The sequence below is a fragment of the Orcinus orca genome, chromosome 20 (genome assembly GCF_937001465.1).
Source record: "Orcinus orca chromosome 20, mOrcOrc1.1, whole genome shotgun sequence".
Classification (NCBI taxonomy): domain Eukaryota; kingdom Metazoa; phylum Chordata; class Mammalia; order Artiodactyla; family Delphinidae; genus Orcinus; species Orcinus orca.
Window position 1 is genome coordinate 28,813,719 of NC_064578.1, and position 18,282 is coordinate 28,832,000.

An 18,282-nucleotide genomic window follows, 5' to 3' on the forward strand; every position below is an offset into this window, starting at 1 on the left:
ATGAAATCATCAGCGAAAGGATACACTAGTTAGTGAAAAGTGCTGAAACAATGGGCTACCCCTTTGCATATCAGATAAAAAATAATTTCCAATTGACTTAAACACCCAGGAGCAAAATCAAAGCTGTAAGAGAATTTGGAAGAGGAAAATAGGAGAATGCTTATTACTTTGGGGTAGAGATACCTCTTTTAACTAAGACGCCAAAAAGGTTGATAAATGTGAGATTATCTTGTACAAAGTTCTCTTAAGTACATTATCTTACGTGATCCTTACAACTCTAGAAGAATGGTATGATTAGTAAACCCATTTTACAGATGGGGCAATAGGGCTTAGGGTAATCTGCATGCAGTCTACTGAAAGATAAACTGAGGCATATTACAATGTTTTAAGAGTTGATTTGAGCAAATATCTATTCAAATTGGGCAGCATCCGATGGAGCAGATAGAAAGGAACTCAGAGGAGCTGCACAGAATGAAAGACTTTTATAGCTAGAAGGGAACAAGGAAGTCATAACAGGCAAAAAAGCAGGTTGGTTATTGCAGTTACTTTCCTTCAAGGGCTGGCAGGGGCCTCTCAGGCAGATTACCTAACTAGTGCTGATCAGGTGATTCCTGATTGGTTAATGATTTCTGGGCGGGCCGAAGTCCCTGGTGACATGGGGCTTAGCATAAGCAACTCCATTTTGAGCCTGCTGTCTTGTGCTTAACAGGCAACAAAGCTAGAATGTGGTAGAGCCAGGATTTGAACCCAGGCTGTCTGACTAAAGTCTAGGCTCTTAAATCTAACCATGCTTGTCTTCTCTGTTTGTTTCTGGCTTGCCTTGTGTTACAAAAAGCATCAAAACAAAGCTAAATTACCTCACACCCATTAGGATAGTGTCTGTCCCTTTGGGCTGCTGTAAAAAAATACCAGAGATTGGGCAGCTTATAAACAACAGAAATTTATTTCTCACAGTTTGAGAGACTAGATGTCTGAGTTTAGGGTGCCAGCATGGTTGGGTGAAGCCCCTTTTCTGGGTCAGAGACTTCTCATTGCATCCTCACATGGTGGAAAGGACTAGGGGCTCTGTGGGGTTTCTTTTATAAAAGCACTAATCCCATTCATGAGAGCTCTACCCTCATGACCTAAGCACCTCTCAACGGCCCCAAAGGACACAAATATTCAGACCGTAGCAGATGACCAGTATCAGGAAGACAAAAATAACAAAAAAACAAATAAGTGTTGGCAAGGATGTGGAGAAATTGGAACCTTTGTGCACTATTGGAGGAAATGTAAAATGGTGATTCCTCCAAAAATTAAAAGTAGAATTACCTTATGATCCAGCAATTCCACTCCTGGGTATATACCCAAAAGAATTGAAAGCAGGGTCTTGAAGAGAAATTTGGAGGGTATTTTAGCAGTAGTTACTCAAATTTAAAACATACATACCTTCAACCAGGAAGTTCACTGTCCCATCGTTGGTATCAGCAGAAGCCTCAAAACAAGCTAAATATCCTTCAGGAGTGAAGTATAAAAGTGGTCATAATGAACATCTGATAAAAACACATCTGCAATGGAAAGACCACCGCATCTTACCATTCAGCGGGGAAGAAAACCCAAGGTATATGTATAGTATAATGCTAATCACATTAAAAGAGAAATTTATATATGTGTGTATGTGTGTGTGTATGTGTGTGTGTGTGTGTGTGTGTGTGTGTATGGGCAAGGGTGTCTTTGATGAACGTGTGCATGATGGTGGTGACAGAGGGGCTCAGGGCGTCGTGATTTGGAAGGAGATCTTGCAGAGGTAGGCTAGTTCATCACCTCCACAATGTTGATGATCTTCTCACAATAAATATATCTATTCTTTCTATCCCACCATCTAATGCCAGAATCCACCAGCCTCTGTTCCTATTGCCATGGTGACAGGAAACTATCTCCCAAGGCAGTCCCTTCCAGTCGTCACCAGCTCTAATTGCAAGAAAGGCCCTTCCCACCCAGAGCAGAATCTTTATTCCTGGTACTGCCCTTGGGACCACAGAGCACAAGTCTATTCTCTTCTTTTCAGCATGGCATAAACATGTAGTTGTGGCATCAGAAAGTCCTGGGTTCAAATCCCCACACTGCCACTTACAGCTGTGTGACCCTGAACAGGCCATGTAGCTCTTCAGTGCCTCATCTGTAAAACTGAGATACTAACAGCATCTGCCTTGTAGGGCTGTGCCGAGGTCTAAGTGAAATACACTCAGAACGGCCTGATGCCTAGTACGTGCTCCATATTACGCCCCACGACTACTACGGCAGATGAGAGATAATTGCAAACATGTTGACTCCTTCCATCAAGACCTGGGGTCTTCATCCTTTCCCCTCGAAACTGGGCAGGCTCTGTGGCTTCTTGACCAATCAAAAGTGGTGAAAGTGACCTGTGCTAGTTTCAGGGCCCAGGGCTTAAGAGACACAGCTACCACTCCTGTCTCTTGGGACTCTCACCCTTGGCGCCCTGTGCCAAATGTAATTACCCTGAGGCCACCATGCCGAAGAGGCCACAGGAGGGAGCTCTGGTCTTTAGTTCCAGCTGAGCTCAGCCATCCAGCCACGCCTGCTAGGGTGCCAGACACGTGAGTGAAACTGTCTCAGATCCTCCAGACCAGCCCATCCACCAACTGAATGCCACCAAGTGACCTCAGACAGTGACACATGAAACAAAAGAATCACCCAAATGAGTGCTTCTCAAATTCCTGACCCACAAAACCAGGAGCGACAATAAACTGGTTGTTGTTTAAACTGCAGTTTTGGGTGATTTGTTGCACGGCTACAGGAGCTACCACTGTCCACATATCCGAAGGTAACTGTTTTCTTGCAGATTGAGCCTGCCCACCCCTCTCAGTTGTTGCTCACATGATGGGGTTTTGAGTCTTAGGACTATTGTGATCAACTGTCTTCTGGACTGTTGAAGCCCAATAATGAACACAGCCCTCAGGGTGGTCTGCCCAGCTGTGCCAGTTAAGAATCTATCCAGAATGATTTAAACAAAAAAGGAAATTTTGGACTCACAGTGGCTTCAGGCTTGGCTGGCTCCAGGTGCTCCAATGATATTGTCAGGCTCCATTTCCTTTACAATAAATTTATTCTCAGGCTCTTTCTCATGGAGACAAAGGCTCTAGGAACTCAGCTTCACACGCTTTCAGGTTGAAGTCTAGATGGAAAGAGTATCTGTCATTCTCCTAGCATTTCCAGGAGGAGTTCCATTGATTCTCTCTGGTTCATGGCTAGGTGACTCAATCAGAGCCAATCACTATGTCCAGGAAGATGGAATTTCCTGGGAGCCCACGAATGGGGCCTACTCCATCCATCCACCTTAGTCCACGTGGATTAGGAGTAGGGAAGAGTGGTTCTACAAAGGAAACCTAAGGGTACTGTCACAGGGTAAGGATGAATGGATGACTCAGCAGCAGAACTAAAAATACCCCCATTAGCAGTTAAAAAGAGACGAAAAGTCACCTCCCTCATTCTGGATGGCATACTTCTAGTAATGCAGACTAGGGCCACATCATTGCCTCATACTGATAGCTCACACCACACTGTAGAGGGGTGTTTTTCCTCATCTTATGCTGCTTGGCTTCATTTTCCTCACTTCCTACCACATGAGGACTGCAGGCGTTAGAAAGGCCTCACTCTCCACCTCTGTCCCGCAAGGCTTACATGGGTACAGAGATAAGCAAACCTGGGCCTGGGCTGCCCTTCACCTTTGCCGATTGGTCCTCCCTCTCCTCTCAGAGTCAAAATGACTTAAGGGAGACAGCTTAGACCTGAAAACAAATTTTACTGCCAACACAGATGGCCCAAACCCAGGGCTTGATTCAATACTTTACAGGGCAAAAATAAGCGTTATTGTCTCCTCAGTGAGTTGGACTGTTTCCCCTGAGTGGACAAGGGACCATCTGGTTTATAAGAAACCAGGAATTTTGCATACAGTGTGGGTGCGTATGTAACAACAACAGCAAAATCTGCCCACCATCCAAAGAGCAGCCCTCCCATGCTCTCAGTCCACGGGGCTGCCAGACACAGCGAGATTTCTGAGACCTTGGCTCTAACATCAGAGCGTGTTTGCATGTGACCCTCAAATTCTAGTACAATCTGATCATTTGACAAATGAGTAAACTGATGCTCAGGGGAGCCCTGGCCCATAACAGCCCCAAGGTCGCTCAGCAAGTGAGTGGCAGAGTGACCATTAGAATTTAGTCCTTCTGACAGTTCAACTCTCCTGCCCTGCTTGGAGTTTCTGAGTGACCACATGACCACACAGATCCCAGAGTGGTGAAAAACAAGTTTTTTACTTTCATTTTGTAATCGGCCCTAATGCCGGGAGGCAGGGCTGGGAAGGGAGGACACATCAGGGGATTTACCCCTATTAATTGATTCGACAAATATTTATTAAGCGCCAACTGTAAACTTGGCCCTGGGCGGAGGGCTGGAAGCACATTTCAGGGGCAGTGAGCGCTCTTGGTGTTTTCAGTGGTAGGTAGCTATGGAGGGACAAAGGTCGCAAAATCACACACTTTCCTATGTATTACAGACATGGGCAGTGCCAGGAAGGAAAGGACAAGCTGTTTACCAGTGCATTCCACAGGCATCCTGACCTAGCACAGGGGTCAGGACGGGCTCCCAGGAGAAAGTGACGTCTGAGCTGAGCTGTGAAGGCATTTCCACAGGACTTTACAGTAAATGCTGTGAGGACGGCCTGTCCTCCGCCCACCCCCTCACTAAACTCCCTACTGCAGCAACCAGCATTCCCTAAACCTGCCACCAACCTTCCAGTAACCTGCTCATCTGATGACACACTCTGGACAATCCCAGGATAACGATCTAAGATCCATTTCACAGCAGCCAGACATGTGCCAGCAGGGAAGCAGGATGTACCTCCCCAGAAAGGAATTTGGACCGCACTTCTACTCTTCTCTGCATCCACTGGGGAAGAAAGTTCTTGTGAGGTTTTCCCTTCCAAATGTTCCATGGGAATGCCAACTTTCCACCCGGCTGCTTCTTCCACGGGCTGGAATGCAACTCCTTCCTCTTCCCCTGCCTGGCGAAGACTTTCTCACCCTCAGGCCCAAGGCAAGGGCCCACCTGACTGGCCCACCTCCTCTCAGGCTGGACTGGGTCTCCCCTCTGTTCCCCCTGCCTCCATCCTAGCCATGACCCTGGTATTACTTTTCCCCACGCACCTATGAGGCTGCCCCAATGACTATGAGTTTCCTGGGTACAAGGCTTATGGCTTCTTGATCTTTATTCTCCCCTGTGGGTGATGTCTACCCTTAGAGTGACTTCAGCATCTGCTGGGCCCACTGATTCTAACCAGGCTCTGCCACTCACTAGCTCTGCGACCTCGGGCAAGTTACTTAACTTCTCTGGGCCTCCATACTCTAAAATGGGAATGATGACTAGTCCTTACCTCACAGGGTTGTTAGAGGATTAAATGAGAGCTCGCACATAACACGCTTACACTTTGCCTATCGCATGCTAAAGCACTCGATATACAGCATATGTCATCAATAACCAGCCCACGGGTTTAATATGATGCTACACAATTTTTAAGCCCTGACGGGTGCAAAGAGTTTTTTTTTTAAATCTGTCCTGACTTCCCACCGGTTTTCCCCCGGAGCAGGATCCGCAAGACCCACTCTCTTAGGTTCAAGCACAGGGTACCGGACGCGGTGGGGAGGGTTGGGGTGGGGCGTGCTGGGGTAGGGCGAAGGCGGTGGCGGGAACTGCGCACACAGGGGTCAGGGTGCTCCGCGCACAGCCCAGCACAGCCCTGCATGCGCGGTCCGCGCTCTGCACCCGGCCCTCCCTCGCCGAGGCGCACCTAGGGCGGCTACTGAGAACTGGTGCCGGGTGGTCCGTGTGCACAGCTCGGGGCGCCGCGCGGGCCGCCAGTGACTCAGCGCGGGGCGTGTGCAGGCGACGCCCGCCCCGGAGGGCTTTTGCACTCGCCCCGGCTCCTTCCCGCTATAAAGGCAGCCCACAGCGCCCTCCGCTCCAGCACGCCCCCTCGACTTCCTTGCCATACTTCGTGACGCAGTCTCCGGACCCCAGCCTCCGCTTCGTCTCGCCATGGATCCCAACTGCTCCTGCACCGCGGGTAAGGAGATCTGGTTCGGGATTGGGTGTCAATTGTAAAACTAGAGAAGCAATTTCTGACTCGTCACTCACTTTCCGGGCACAAATTGCCCCTTTCGAAAGCGTTTTGGTGTACCCGCCTCTATTCTAAGTTAAACTAGGAGATCCCGTTTGACCGATAAGGAGATCAGAGTTCGTGGCTTGCCCAGGTTCCCACGAGTTGGTTGTGGAACTGGGACTCAAACTCGGGCTCCTAGCACCCATGCCCGCGTTCGAGTCTCCGGGAACCGTTTTTATGTCGGCCGTTCTCTTTGCAGGCGGATCCTGCGCGTGTCCCGGCTCCTGCAAATGCAAAGACTGCAAATGCACCTCCTGCAAGAAGAGTAAGTGGAATTTCCTCTACATCTACCCCTAACGCGCCCACCCCTCCGCCAGGCCCGCCCCTCACGCCTCCAGCCCTCTACACCATGGAGGGAATTTAAATAGGGCAGTAGGTACCCCTTCCCTAGGAACGGTGGCGCCTCCACTGGAGAGGACCGGAAGCCTTATTAATCCTCTGTTCCAAGCGCTCATCTCTGCCGCCTCCTTCCCTTCCCCAGGCTGCTGCTCCTGCTGCCCTCCGGGCTGCGCCAAGTGTGCCCAGGGCTGCATCTGCAAAGGGACCTCAGACAAGTGCAGCTGCTGTGCCTGATGTCGCGGAGAGCCTGCCCCGGGTGTAAATAGAGCAACCAGGACAAACCTACATCCCTCTTTTTTTTTTGTCCTATAAAATACAAGAATGATAATAAAAGTGGTTGGCTTTATTCTGGCTGTTTTCCTTAACTTGACCAGAGCTGGGGTGAGGGACTGGAGTAGCAGTACACAGACTTGGTTTCTGGACCAAAATGTTAGCCCTTAACAAACCCAGTGCCTTGTTCAAGCCACATTAGCCCACTGGGCTTCATCTTTTGTAAAATGGAAGAGCCTTAGGCCAGATGCTATAAGGACACTGGGCACATACAGGGTCCCCTCTGTTTTCAAGTCAAGGGTTGGTGGCACAGAAACTTCTCAATCCAGAATCCTCATTCTCCATGGTTTCCCTGTTCAACTGCAGTTCCTCGCTGGATTTTAGTCTTCAGTGACTAAAGGGGTGGAAAACTCCCTCACCTGCTTGAATCTAAATGGGGTGTCTAAAAAATCCCTGTGGTGAAGGAACAGATTTCATTTCCCATCCATTGCAGACCTAAACCTTGGTAAAAAAGAGAAACAAAAAAATATATAAAAATGCCACAGAACAATACAAAGCCCATGTTTTCAGATTCCACACACGTAATTTCAGTCAATATATGAAAAACAAACAAAATCAGAGATTTAAAAACGTCGCACACGTGTTCATCGAAGGTGTCCATTGAGCACCGTTGCAATCTGTCCTTCCAAAATCCAGCCCTGGGCTACTTGAAAGCCGCAAAATAACTAGGGCTGTGGAGGGAATTACACAGTCATTTCCCATGAAGAGGGTGTGTGCCTGAGAATTGGTTCCAGATGGACTATTTCACGTCTGCCCATGCTGGGTGATGGCAGATTCTGCAGTTCGGAGGGTACGGTGGTGTTTATTAGGCAGGAGTGAGGTGCCCTGTGACTTGTAACTAATGCCAGCAGTTAGTCCCCCTGGCTGTTTGTGGAGGGAATGGCTATTGGATGTAAAATAAAAGAGAAAGACAAGTCACGTGGCCCAAGGGTCAAGACCATGCTTGCCCACAGGTGCCCTGTGTGAAGAGGGGGTTTCAGAAACCAGCCTGTGCTGAGTGCATGGGCGTCTCAGTTCACAGCCTGTTTTGCCACAGGTGGTATGGCCTGGGCATGTTACTCAACATCTGAGTCTCTATTTTCCCATTTGTGAAAAAGAGATGATATCTCTATGTGGGGATTAAATGATAGTGTCCTGGCTTAATAAACAGTGGCCGTTATGATCATTATGTCCACACTGACATTCATGAAGAGAGAATCCTTTTAGCTCCCAACAAGCTCTTGGGGAAAAGCTCACTGGTTTAGAAGCATTATTCTGGGTTGGAGGTTAAGGATGGGATTGGAAATTTGCTGATCCGGTGCCAAAGGGAGTACGGATGACCTCCAAAGAGACCCCCAGGACAAGATGCTGCCACAGCATTTGGACAGACTCAGAAGCCATTCCCATGCTTCATGTCGTTTGATCTGCACAGGAACCAGTGAGAGAGTGAATGTGCAGGGGCTGGAGTGATTGTGCTGATTCCAGAGAGGTTAAGCAACCCGCCCAAGGTCACACAGCTCAGAGGGCAGAGGTCTGAACCCACACTACAGCTGACCTCACGCCCTGGCCACAGCTGGCAGATAATGATGTCACTGAATGCTAAATCCTGCCTCTCACTATTCAGAGTTAGAAGGACCTCTCGAAATGGACAGATTGTGCTCCTGGCTTGACACATGGAAAACTGAATTCCAGAGAGGTCACAGAACTATACAGACTGCCTGCTCAGTGCTCTTCCTGAGCTGCCCCTGTGCCAGCTTTCAACATCCTCATCTGTCATATGAAGTCCTGGTGTAAGATCGTGGGTGAGGGCATGATGCTGCAGTCCGCCTGCATGAGTGCCAATCTCACCTGCATCACTTACAGCCACAGGACATAATCTCTCTGTGGCTCAGTCTCTTCCACTTTTTGTTTTGTTTTGTTTTTGTTTTTTTTTGCGGTACGCGGGCCTCTCGCTGCTGCGGCCTCTCCCGCCGCGGAGCACAGGCTCCAGACGCGCAGGCTCAGCGGCCATGGCTCACGGGTCCAGCCGTTCCGCGGCATGTGGGATCCTCCCGGACCGGGGCACGAACCCGTGTCCCCTGCATCGGCAGGCAGACTCCCAACCACTGCGCCACCAGGGAAGCCCGGTCTCCCCCACTTTTAAAGGGGCAAAATAAAAGCATATGATTCAGAAGATTAAAGAACTAGTTCATGTAAAGAATTTAGTATGGTGCTTGGCACGTGGTGAGTGGCTACAATGTTAGCCATTTATTATTATTGTTAACATAGAGCGTATTTATTTACCTCTAGACACAGAAGCAGTGGTGGTGTGCCTAGCTGTGTGTCCTATGTTGTCCTCATCAACTGAACAGCACTGGGGATTTATAACCCTGAGCAAAACAGTCTGTGCCCTTTGCTACCACTTGCACCAGTATTTTACTTAACATTTTTCCTTTAATGACTTATATGTTTTAAAATATATTTGTATTAGCATTCTCCAGAGAAACAGAACCAGCAGGATGTAGGTAGGTAGGTAGATAGAGAGACAGATAAAGAGAGTGAGAGATTTAAGAAATTGGCTCATGCAACTGTGGAAGCTGGCACAACTGAAGTTTATAGGGCTAGCCAGCAGCCTGGAAATTCCAGTAGGAGTTGATGTTGGTTGCAATCTTGAGTCTAAAGGCCGTCTGGAGGCCCAATTCCCTCCTCTTCAAGAGACCTCAGTTTTTCTCTAAGGCCTTCACTGACTGGGTAATCTGCTTCCACATTATGAAGGGTAATCTGCTTTTCTCAAAGTCTACTGATTTAAATGTTAATCACATCTGAAAAATACCTTCACAGCAACATCAGGCTAGCGTGTGACCAAGGATTGGGTATGACAGCCTAAAACACGTGGGTACATAAAACTAACCGTTATAGACCACCACTTATCAAACTAGCACCCACACAACTTCGTAAACCGCACTTAATCTCCCAACAAAGACAATAACAAGGTCATACTTCTGCCTAACATGACACAACTATCATACCTACAACTGAAAATGTATAACACCATCCCCAGAGGAGGATGCAAAGTCCTTGGGTGATGGTCACTTTTGTACTTGATATCACGTAACAAATACTGTGATGTTAACAACACGTAAACACTACAATGTAAAGTCAATACCTTCTATGTTATATGAGAAGGGGATAAAAGAGGGAAGAAAACAAAGATATTTGCCATATATATATAAACATATTTATAACAAAATAATGAAGCAGTACTCCTAACAATTACAGTTGTCATTTCTGTTTCTGGAACTGGTCATGTGGTTATAGCTGACATTTATAAACATCTTCTTACACTACCTATTCTGTATCCCCTTTGCTCCCTGCAAGCATCTCAGTTGGTCATGGTTCTTTACGATGCTGGGGTGACCCAAACCTTCATTTTTGAAAGGTCTGAGCCTTTATCAGTCCTGCCTTGATTGGGTTGTTATAGTAGTTTTTCACTGACTTTAATCACAGAGCAGGGTAGTACTAAGAGATGCCCTAAGGGATCTTCTCTATTCCACAGGCTTTTTTTTATAGCCATTACAGAGTCTTAACCAATAAGCCTAGAGTAGTTGCTACTTCTTGCAACTAGCTCCGAGCAGCATAATATCATCAGTGTACTGGACCAGTATGATGTCTTGCAGAAGGAAAAGGCAATCTAGGTCCTTGAAAACAAAATCATGATATGGGCCTGGAGAGTTGATAAGCTTGAGGCTTCTCTCTGTTTAAAAGATTTCAAGCAGTACACTGATGTTGAAGATACATCAAAAGAAAACTTTGGGCCAAAGGAAAACTTTATCTTTGACCTTCTTCCCTTGGGAAGCTGACTGGATTCAGACCCGGTGGCACTACTTCCCAGCTCTGTGACCCTGGGCAAGTTATTTAACATCCTTGTGACTTACCTTTCCCACCAGCCAAATGGGCTCATAAATAACAGTATTCCTCTTTTTGAGTCTTTGTGAGGGTTGAAAGATAAACAATTAACCAGGTGGGACACACACACAATGCTGTCTAATGGTCAGTAATATTGAAAGGGAAACAATTATTTTTCTTGATATGCAGATGCCAGATCTGCCTATCACCTAAAATGACCCCTCCCCTGGGGGCATCCCACTTTCTGAACAACTTCCCTGGAGTGAGGTGGGCTGGCTAGGCTGTGGAGAGTCTCTGGAGAGTTTTGTGCAAAGGATCCAGACATATGTGCCCATACATCCTTTCAAACTTAGAGAGTGGAGGAAAGATGGAGCAGACAGAGGCCAGCGTCCGCCTTGAAACTGAGACAGAAAAATAGGGCCTAAGTCCCTCTGGGAACAGGGAAAGGAAAAGTACTGGGAGGCAAACGTCACATCCGCAGCTGGGACGCTGCACACAACTCCCTCGGCTCTTTCCACCGCCCGTGAGCACATGCCGGGGGCCGGGGGGGGGGGGCCGGGGGGGAGGGGGAGGAGGGCCGGGCGCGGCGCACACGGGTTCCGGAAAAGACGAACTTGAGCACCAAGGCAATGGGGCCTGGGGTGGCAAAGAGAGGGGGGACTGGGTTCCTGGAAGATCCCGGAACAAAGGTGACTGCCTACCTTGGGAAATTTGGGAAGGGGCGGGCAGGGAAGCTGGGAAACCGAGAACCGCCCAGCACACCGTCCCTCCGCGAGTTCTAGCGCCAAAGGGGCGACCGCAGCGCTGCACACCGACCCAATCCTTGCTCACGGAACCCTGCGCTCGGCCCGCCCGGCTGCGCACAGCCGGAACGGGGGCTGCCGGCTGCACAGGCGCAGATCCGCGCGCCGCGTGCAAGGCGGGGCGGGGCCTCTGCGCCCGGGCCGCCTCCTCTGGGCATAAACTGAACCCGCCGGCTGCTAGGTTCCAACACGCTCCCAACCGGCCCAAGACCCTCTTCTTCGCCACTTGCTTTGGACCCCCGGCCTCACCTCGCCTCCAAATGGACCCCAACTGCTCCTGCCCCACTGGTGAGGAACCCCTGGCTCTGGAACTTAGGATGCCCCTTCCCCAATACCAAGAAGCATCCCTGGGTTTGGAGGAGGGAGGAACATTTTGAGCTTGAGCTGAAGTAGGCGTCTGTAGTTAACCCGGCACGTGCTTTCTCCCTGGACAAGCGCCTTCATCCCCCATTAGAGTGTTTCCATCCAACTGGGGCTTCCATTTCAGAGGCGAGAGGCCTGAGGCTCAGGGCTGTTCTGCGCCACATCATGCAGGTGTCAGGGGGCTTCTGGGTCGGCCGCAGTGCTCTGTCCAGGCCTCTGCATTCCCTGTGCCGGGTGCGAGGGGACATTGCCTGTTATGGGCTCAGACAAAAGGTCCTGGCCACCAGACCCAGGCATCCTGAATGGGCTCTGGAGCCTGGGACCATACCTGTGGGGTAAATACAAGACAGTACACAGCCCTTTGCATAGAAGGGCAGAGAAGGAGGGGTGAGACTTCTGTCTGTTCTATGCTGGACAGGAGTCCCTAGCACTGGGCCCTGCACCCAGGAAGAGGTTGCAGGGAGGGATTACTGACCATCTGCTGTACCTCCTGCATCCCCCTCCCTGCTCACTGCTGGCTTTTCCCTTCCCGGCAGGCGGCTCCTGCGGCTGCGCTGGCTCCTGCACCTGCAAAGCCTGCAGATGCACCTCCTGCAAGAAGAGTGAGTGTAGGGCTTTCTCTGGGAACCTGGGGGCTGCAGCTACGGTGAGGGAGGGAACCCAGAGCGGGCTCTGAGTGTATGGCTCTGGCGGGGGGGCTGGTCTTCCTTTGCCCTTCGGCACCTGTCACTGCTGCTTCTGACTTTCTGCCTGTCCTGGGCTTAGTTGGGGCAGGGCAGCCACTTCATAGTGGAAGCCAAGCCCCAAGGTCCTCCCAACTGTCTTGGAACAGAGCATGTTTTTCTGTACTCGGGGTCCTTTGGATCTGAGGGCTTGTGGCAGGGCTGCTGGTGGGCAAGGAGGAGCCTGGGAAAGTCATCGCTGACATCTGCTTTCGCCCCTCTCTCCCCAGGCTGCTGCTCCTGCTGCCCCGTGGGCTGCGCCAAGTGTGCCCAGGGCTGCCTCTGCAAAGGGGCCTCGGACAAGTGCAGCTGCTGTGCCTGATGTCACGGAGAGCCTGCCCCGGGTGTAAATGGAGGAACACGGGCCGACCTGCGTTTTTATACCGCTCTGACTTGATTGCTACATTCCCTTTCCTATGAAATATGTAAGTGGTAATAAAAGTTGTTGACACTATTCCGACTCGCCTTTCTTTTCTGTGCATTGGGAATAAGGGCTTTTGTGCCATCCAGGGCTGGTGTAGGAGACTGGGTGAGAAGTGCAGAGACTTGGGTACTGGAACAAAATGTGAGTCCCTAGCAAACTGAGTGCCTAAGACAAGACACACTCTCTCACTGGGTTCATCTGCGTAACACGGAACAGCATTAGACCAGATGCTCTAAGGGTGTCGAGCAGATACAAGGTCCCCTCCATTCTCATGTCAAGGGTTGGTGACATGGCAAGGGTTGGTGGCTTCTCAATGCCTCATTTCCCATCCTCTGATTTCCCTGGCTAACTTCACTTCCTCATAGATTTTAGGCTTGATAGACTCTAAAGAAGTTGGAATCACACCTCCAGTTACCCGGAAGTCTCAAACTCCCTGCACTGAAAGACGTGTGAATTTTCTAGCTGTGGTTTTTATTTTCCAACTTCACAAACCTAAACTGTGGTAAAATAAAATTAAGTGAACTACTAAGAAAAAGTTAAAAGGATACAAAACCCAATTTTTGATTCAATAAATTTGAATAAATATATGAAGAACAGAGTAATACAGGAAAAATTTAAAAAGTAAAAACATGTTTGTTCACTTGAAACTAACGCAATACTGTAAATCAGCTATACTTCAATTATTAAAAAAACCCACGTGTTCATCAAAGGAGTATGTTGAACGCTGAAAACACTTTCAAACACCCCACTGTGTGGACCACCCACACCTGGAGTAGCTCTTCCCCCCCATCCCCACAGGGAACATGTGTCTTGGCTGGCCCAGTGCCAGTGACAGGACACCTGCTACCCCTGAGAGCTCCCTGCGGTGAGTTGGCTCTGAATCTTTGGAAGTTCCTTAAGGTCAGGCTGAACTCTACCTTCAAAATCCAGCCCTTGGTTACTTGAAACCAGCAAACTGACTAGGAATTTGCAGGTAATACCCAGCCATTTCCCAACAAGAGGCAGAGTACCTGGAAACTGGTTCCAGATGAAGGACTTCACGTCTGCCTGTGCAGGGTAGCGTCAGATTCTGCATTTACAAAGTTGTGGTGGTATTTATTAGGAAGGAGTGAGGCGCTCAGTGACTTGTAAATAATGGCCATAGCTAGTCCTCCTGACAACTTTTGGATGGATTTGCTGTTTGATGTAAAGTCAAAGAGAACGAGGAGTCACGTGGCCCAAGTGTCAGGCCCACACTCACCCACAGGTGTCCTGTGTGCAGAGGGGATTTCAGGAGCCAGCCTGTGCTGGGTGCATGGGTGCTGGTGTCAGGCAGTCTTGGTTCACAGACCACAGTGGCACTTACCAGCCGCATATCCTAAATGAGTCGCTCAACCTCTCTAAGTCTCCATTTCCTATAAAAAGGAGATTATATCCCTATGTGGTATTGAGAGTGGCCTAGCTCCTCACTAGGGCTTAATAAACAGTGTCTATTATGATGCTTCTGTTCACAGTGACTTTACTGGGACAGAATCTTGTTTAATTCCAACAAGCTCTTGGGGAAAAGGCTCATGGTTTTGCAAGCATTACTCCAGGCTGGAGGTTAAAGTTTGATTGCAAATTTACTGATCCACTGGCAGGGGGGAGTGTGGATGCCCTGCAATAGCCCCCCTAGGATAAGATGCTGCCACACCATTTGGAGAAACACAAAATCAATGCCCACCCTTCATATCACTTGATCTACAATGAACCAGTAACAGAGTGAACCTGCAGGGGCTGGAATGATTGTGCCAGCTACCCAGTTTAAGCAACCTGCCTAAGGGCACACAGATCATATCCAGAGGTCTGAACCTATAGCAAGGCTGTCTCACCTCCTTGCCAAAGGTCGCTGATTATGAGGTCACTGAATGCTGAGTCCTGCCTATCATTATTCACAGCTGGAAGGGTCCTCTGAGACAGTCTAGCTGTGCTTCTGGCGGCAGAGATGGGAGACTGAAGTCCAGAGAGGTCACAGAGCTGTGCAGAGGGATCTGACTGCCTGCTCAGTGCTCTCCCCACTGCTGAACACTGAAAGGGAAATAACCACTTTTCATGCTTTGTTATTTAATGCCAGGTCTGCCCATCACTTACAATGATCCCTTCCATGGGGTGGGATCTCATGCTTTGGGAACCTCCATCCCGGAGCAGGGTGGACTGGCTAGGATCAGGAAAACCCCTGGCAAGTTCAGGCCAGGAGCATAGGGACAAATGTGCCCATCCATCCATTCAGTAGTGGAGAACAGAAGGAAGGATGGGAGGCAGAGGCCTGAGTTGGCCGTGGTGCTCTTTCGGAGAAACGTTAGAGAAACGCTGCCTAAGGACCATCGTGGGGACCACGACAGGAAATGGTGGGGGAAGAGGGAGTCGGAGGATTGGTGGTGAAGGTCACATCCACCACCAGTCTCTGCACACAACTCCCAGGATCCTGCCACGCCTGGGACGTGAGCGCGAGACTAGGGTTGCACACGGGCTCCGGAAAGGGTGAACCTGAAGACAACAGCGCGGGGGCCGGGGGTGGGGAAGACAGCGAGACGCAGAGACTGGGTTGCTGGAAAATCCGGGAACAAGGTGGCTGCCGCCCTCGGGAAAATCGGGAGGGGCGGACAGGGAGGCTAGGACACCGCGTACTTCCTGGCAAACAGTCCCTACACGCGAGCAGGCACCAAACTCGGCTCTCCCGTGCGCAGAGCGGACCCATGCGCACTGGGAGAATCCTGCGCTCGGCCCCAAGTGTTGCTCACAGCCCGGCCCCGGGCGCTGCGGGCGGGCGGCGCAGACGCGGGGAGGGTGCAAGGAGTGGGTGGGACCTCTGCGCCCGGGCCGCCTCCTCTGGGAACAAACACTGCAAGCAGGCTCCTAGGCACGACACGCCTTCCACCAGCTCAGGTGCCTCTTGCCCGCTTGCTTTCGATCCCCGGCCTCACGTCGCCTCCAAATGGATCCCAACTGTTCCTGCGCCACTGGTAACGAACCCCTGGCTCTGGGTCTTGGATGCCCGCTTCTCAGGCACAAGACAGAGTGGCCCTGGGGTTACATGAGGAAGAATTTTGAATTTGAGCACAAGTGGACGCCCACGGTTCACCCAGTGCTTTCTTCCTAGCCAGGGCAGCGACAGGATATTTTCAATCTATTTTTTCTTTTTCTTTTTCTTCGCCGTACCACTCGGCTTGTCGGAGCTTAGTTCCCTGACCAGGGATTCAACCCAGACATTAGGAAGTGAGAGCGCTGACTCCAAACCACTAGACCGACAAAGATTTCCAGCCTCTATTTTTGAGAGTAAAGAGGCTCAAGACTGTCTTTCTTTAGGTCACTAAGCAGGTCAGGTGATTCCTAGACCGGGACGCAGCGTTTGGAGGAGGCCTCGGAGCTGCCAGGACTTGATGGGAGGAGGGGACGCTGCCTCTTTGGGGTTCAGGCCATGGGCCCCGGCCCCCGGCCCCAGTCGGCCTGGGCTGCGTCTGGAGCCCGGGACCTTCCCTGTGGAGTCCCATCAGGAGGGGACCTACTCTCCTTGGACCAGAAGAGAGGAGCTGGGGCTTCTCTATCCGCCCGAGTGGACACGAGCTCCCAGGGCTGGGTCCTGACAGAGGAGGAGGGCTCAGGGAGGCATTGCTGACCGTCTGCTGTGGCTCCTGCATCCCCGTCCCTGCTCACTGCTGGCCTCCTTTCCCTTCCCGGCAGGCGGCTCCTGCGGCTGCGCTGGCTCCTGCACCTGCAAAGCCTGCAGATGCACCTCCTGCAAGAAGAGTGAGTGTGCGGGGCCTTCTCTGGGAATGCGGGGTCTGGGCTGAGTGCGAGGAGGGGGCCCAGAGCTCAGCAGGCAGGCAGGAGCAGGACAGTGACCAGACTTCCCGGCACCCCCCTCACCAGGAAGGGATTCACAGTCAGAGCTGGAATCACCTTCGGCATGACCGAGACCCAGGCGCGCACTAGAGACCAGGGAGACTGAGGCCCAGACGGGTCACCGACAAACAACCTCAGACCTGTCACTAGAACTAGTCCTCCTGCCTCCTGAGTCCCGCTTCCGAATCCTCTCAGGGACTGAAGCACTTTCGGGACAGGAACCAGTGGCCGTGCGTGGCTTCTCGGACCTGGTACAGCCCCTTCCTGTCGAAGCAGCCCAGAGCTTCCCTATCCCGAGCGGGAGCTGCTCTGTGCGGGCTTTGCCTCCACTTTGATCCTGAGGACTTGGCTCACATCACTGGTGGTGCTGGGGGCTGGCTTTCTCCTGTCCCCAGAGGCCCTGCTCACTGTCTCTCCAAGGCGCTGTGCCCTGTCCTGGGCACAGATGGGCCGGGCAACCTGAACCTAGTGTCTGAGAGCAATTACCTCAGGACAGAGGACACCATCGTAAACTCAGGGTCTGGGCCCGAGAGCGGCTGGGGCCAGGCCTGCTGCTGGGAAGGGTGGTTCCGGACAACGCGTGGTCCGACCGCACGCTGCCCTTGCCTCCCCAGGCTGCTGCTCCTGCTGCCCCGTGGGCTGCGCCAAGTGTGGCCAGGGCTGCGTCTGCAAAGGGGCCTCGGACAAGTGCAGCTGCTGTGCCTGATGTCGCGGAGAGCCTGCCCCGGGTGTCCACAGAGCAACCAGGACAAACCTGCATTTTACCGTTTTTCGTACAACCGGACCTGACGCTACATTCCTTTTTCTATGAAATCTGTGACTTGTAATAAAAGCTGTTGACTTTATTCTGGCTCTGTCTTCCTTGGTCTGTCTTGGACAAAGAGACTCCGTGCCCATCAGGGCTGGCGTGGGGAACTGGACTGGACGTGCAGAGACCTCGGCTCTGGACCAAAGAGTACCCCCCACACACACCCCACACCCCCAAAACACACACACTAAGCGTCTTAGCCGCTTAGGTTCATTTGAGCTTCCGTTTCTCAGCTCCAAAGGATACCCTCGCCAGATGACATAGGGCATTGGACACACAGAGGACACACTCCCTCTATTCCCCTTAGGAGTACGGATTGCAGAGAAACTTGCCCATTTCTCATTTTCCTTCTCTGGGGGCCCCTGCCAAACTCAGCGCTCGGTGATGAGAGCCTAGAAAAGTACCCACAGGGGATGGAATCCCACACCCCTCTCGTGTGACTTCTGCACGGGGCTTGCGTCTAAAACACCCTGGAAAGACCTCTTTGTATTTTCTGCCACAGTTTTCACCCTGGTCAGTAAAACGGATCGCGAAGAAAACACGTCAAAGGA

At 50.9% G+C, this 18,282-nt stretch overlaps 2 protein-coding genes and 1 long non-coding RNA gene across 6 annotated transcripts in view; 2 read left to right on the forward strand and 1 right to left on the reverse strand.

Annotated features, from left to right (window-relative positions):
- Positions 1 to 512: 512 nt before the first annotated feature.
- On the reverse strand, positions 513 to 11,590 carry LOC117199103 (uncharacterized). The gene is made up of 3 exons (XR_004480290.2): positions 11,452 to 11,590; positions 3,034 to 3,175; positions 513 to 1,547 (listed from the first exon to the last, which is right to left on the reverse strand). It is a non-coding gene; the product is annotated as an uncharacterized LOC117199103 (long non-coding RNA).
- LOC101286687 (metallothionein-2) lies at positions 5,963 to 6,902 on the forward strand. Its single transcript, XM_004286376.4, has 3 exons — positions 5,963 to 6,121; positions 6,417 to 6,482; positions 6,699 to 6,902. The coding sequence occupies exons 1-3, from the start codon at positions 6,094 to 6,096 to the stop codon at positions 6,788 to 6,790; spliced, it is 186 nt and encodes a 61-aa protein (XP_004286424.1). The 5' UTR covers positions 5,963 to 6,093; the 3' UTR covers positions 6,791 to 6,902.
- LOC101286953 (uncharacterized) overlaps positions 11,329 to 18,282 on the forward strand; it is a 16,462-nt gene continuing 9,508 nt past the window's right edge. For 2 of the 4 annotated variants that reach the window (XR_007474075.1, XR_007474074.1), the window contains exon 1: positions 11,329 to 11,841. Coding sequence is in view for 2 of the 4 variants with exons in the window: in XM_049702802.1 (XP_049558759.1) it covers positions 11,380 to 11,439; positions 11,735 to 11,841; positions 16,762 to 16,831 (237 nt within the window). In the remaining 2 variants the exon portion in view is untranslated. Of the gene's footprint in view, positions 11,842 to 12,452; positions 12,936 to 16,761; positions 16,944 to 18,282 lie in introns of those variants that run through there. The other 2 variants (XM_049702802.1, XM_049702801.1) reach the window with 2 other exon arrangements.

Bases quoted from the DNA above. Each gene is read 5' to 3' on its own strand.
- LOC101286687 (XM_004286376.4), top strand. From the start codon at position 6,094: ATGGATCCCAACTGCTCCTGCACCGCGG. The intron at 6,122-6,416 runs GTAAGGAGATCT...TTCTCTTTGCAG, and splicing joins CAACTGCTCCTGCACCGCGG to GCGGATCCTGCGCGTGTCCC. The intron at 6,483-6,698 runs GTAAGTGGAATT...TCCCTTCCCCAG, and splicing joins ATGCACCTCCTGCAAGAAGA to GCTGCTGCTCCTGCTGCCCT.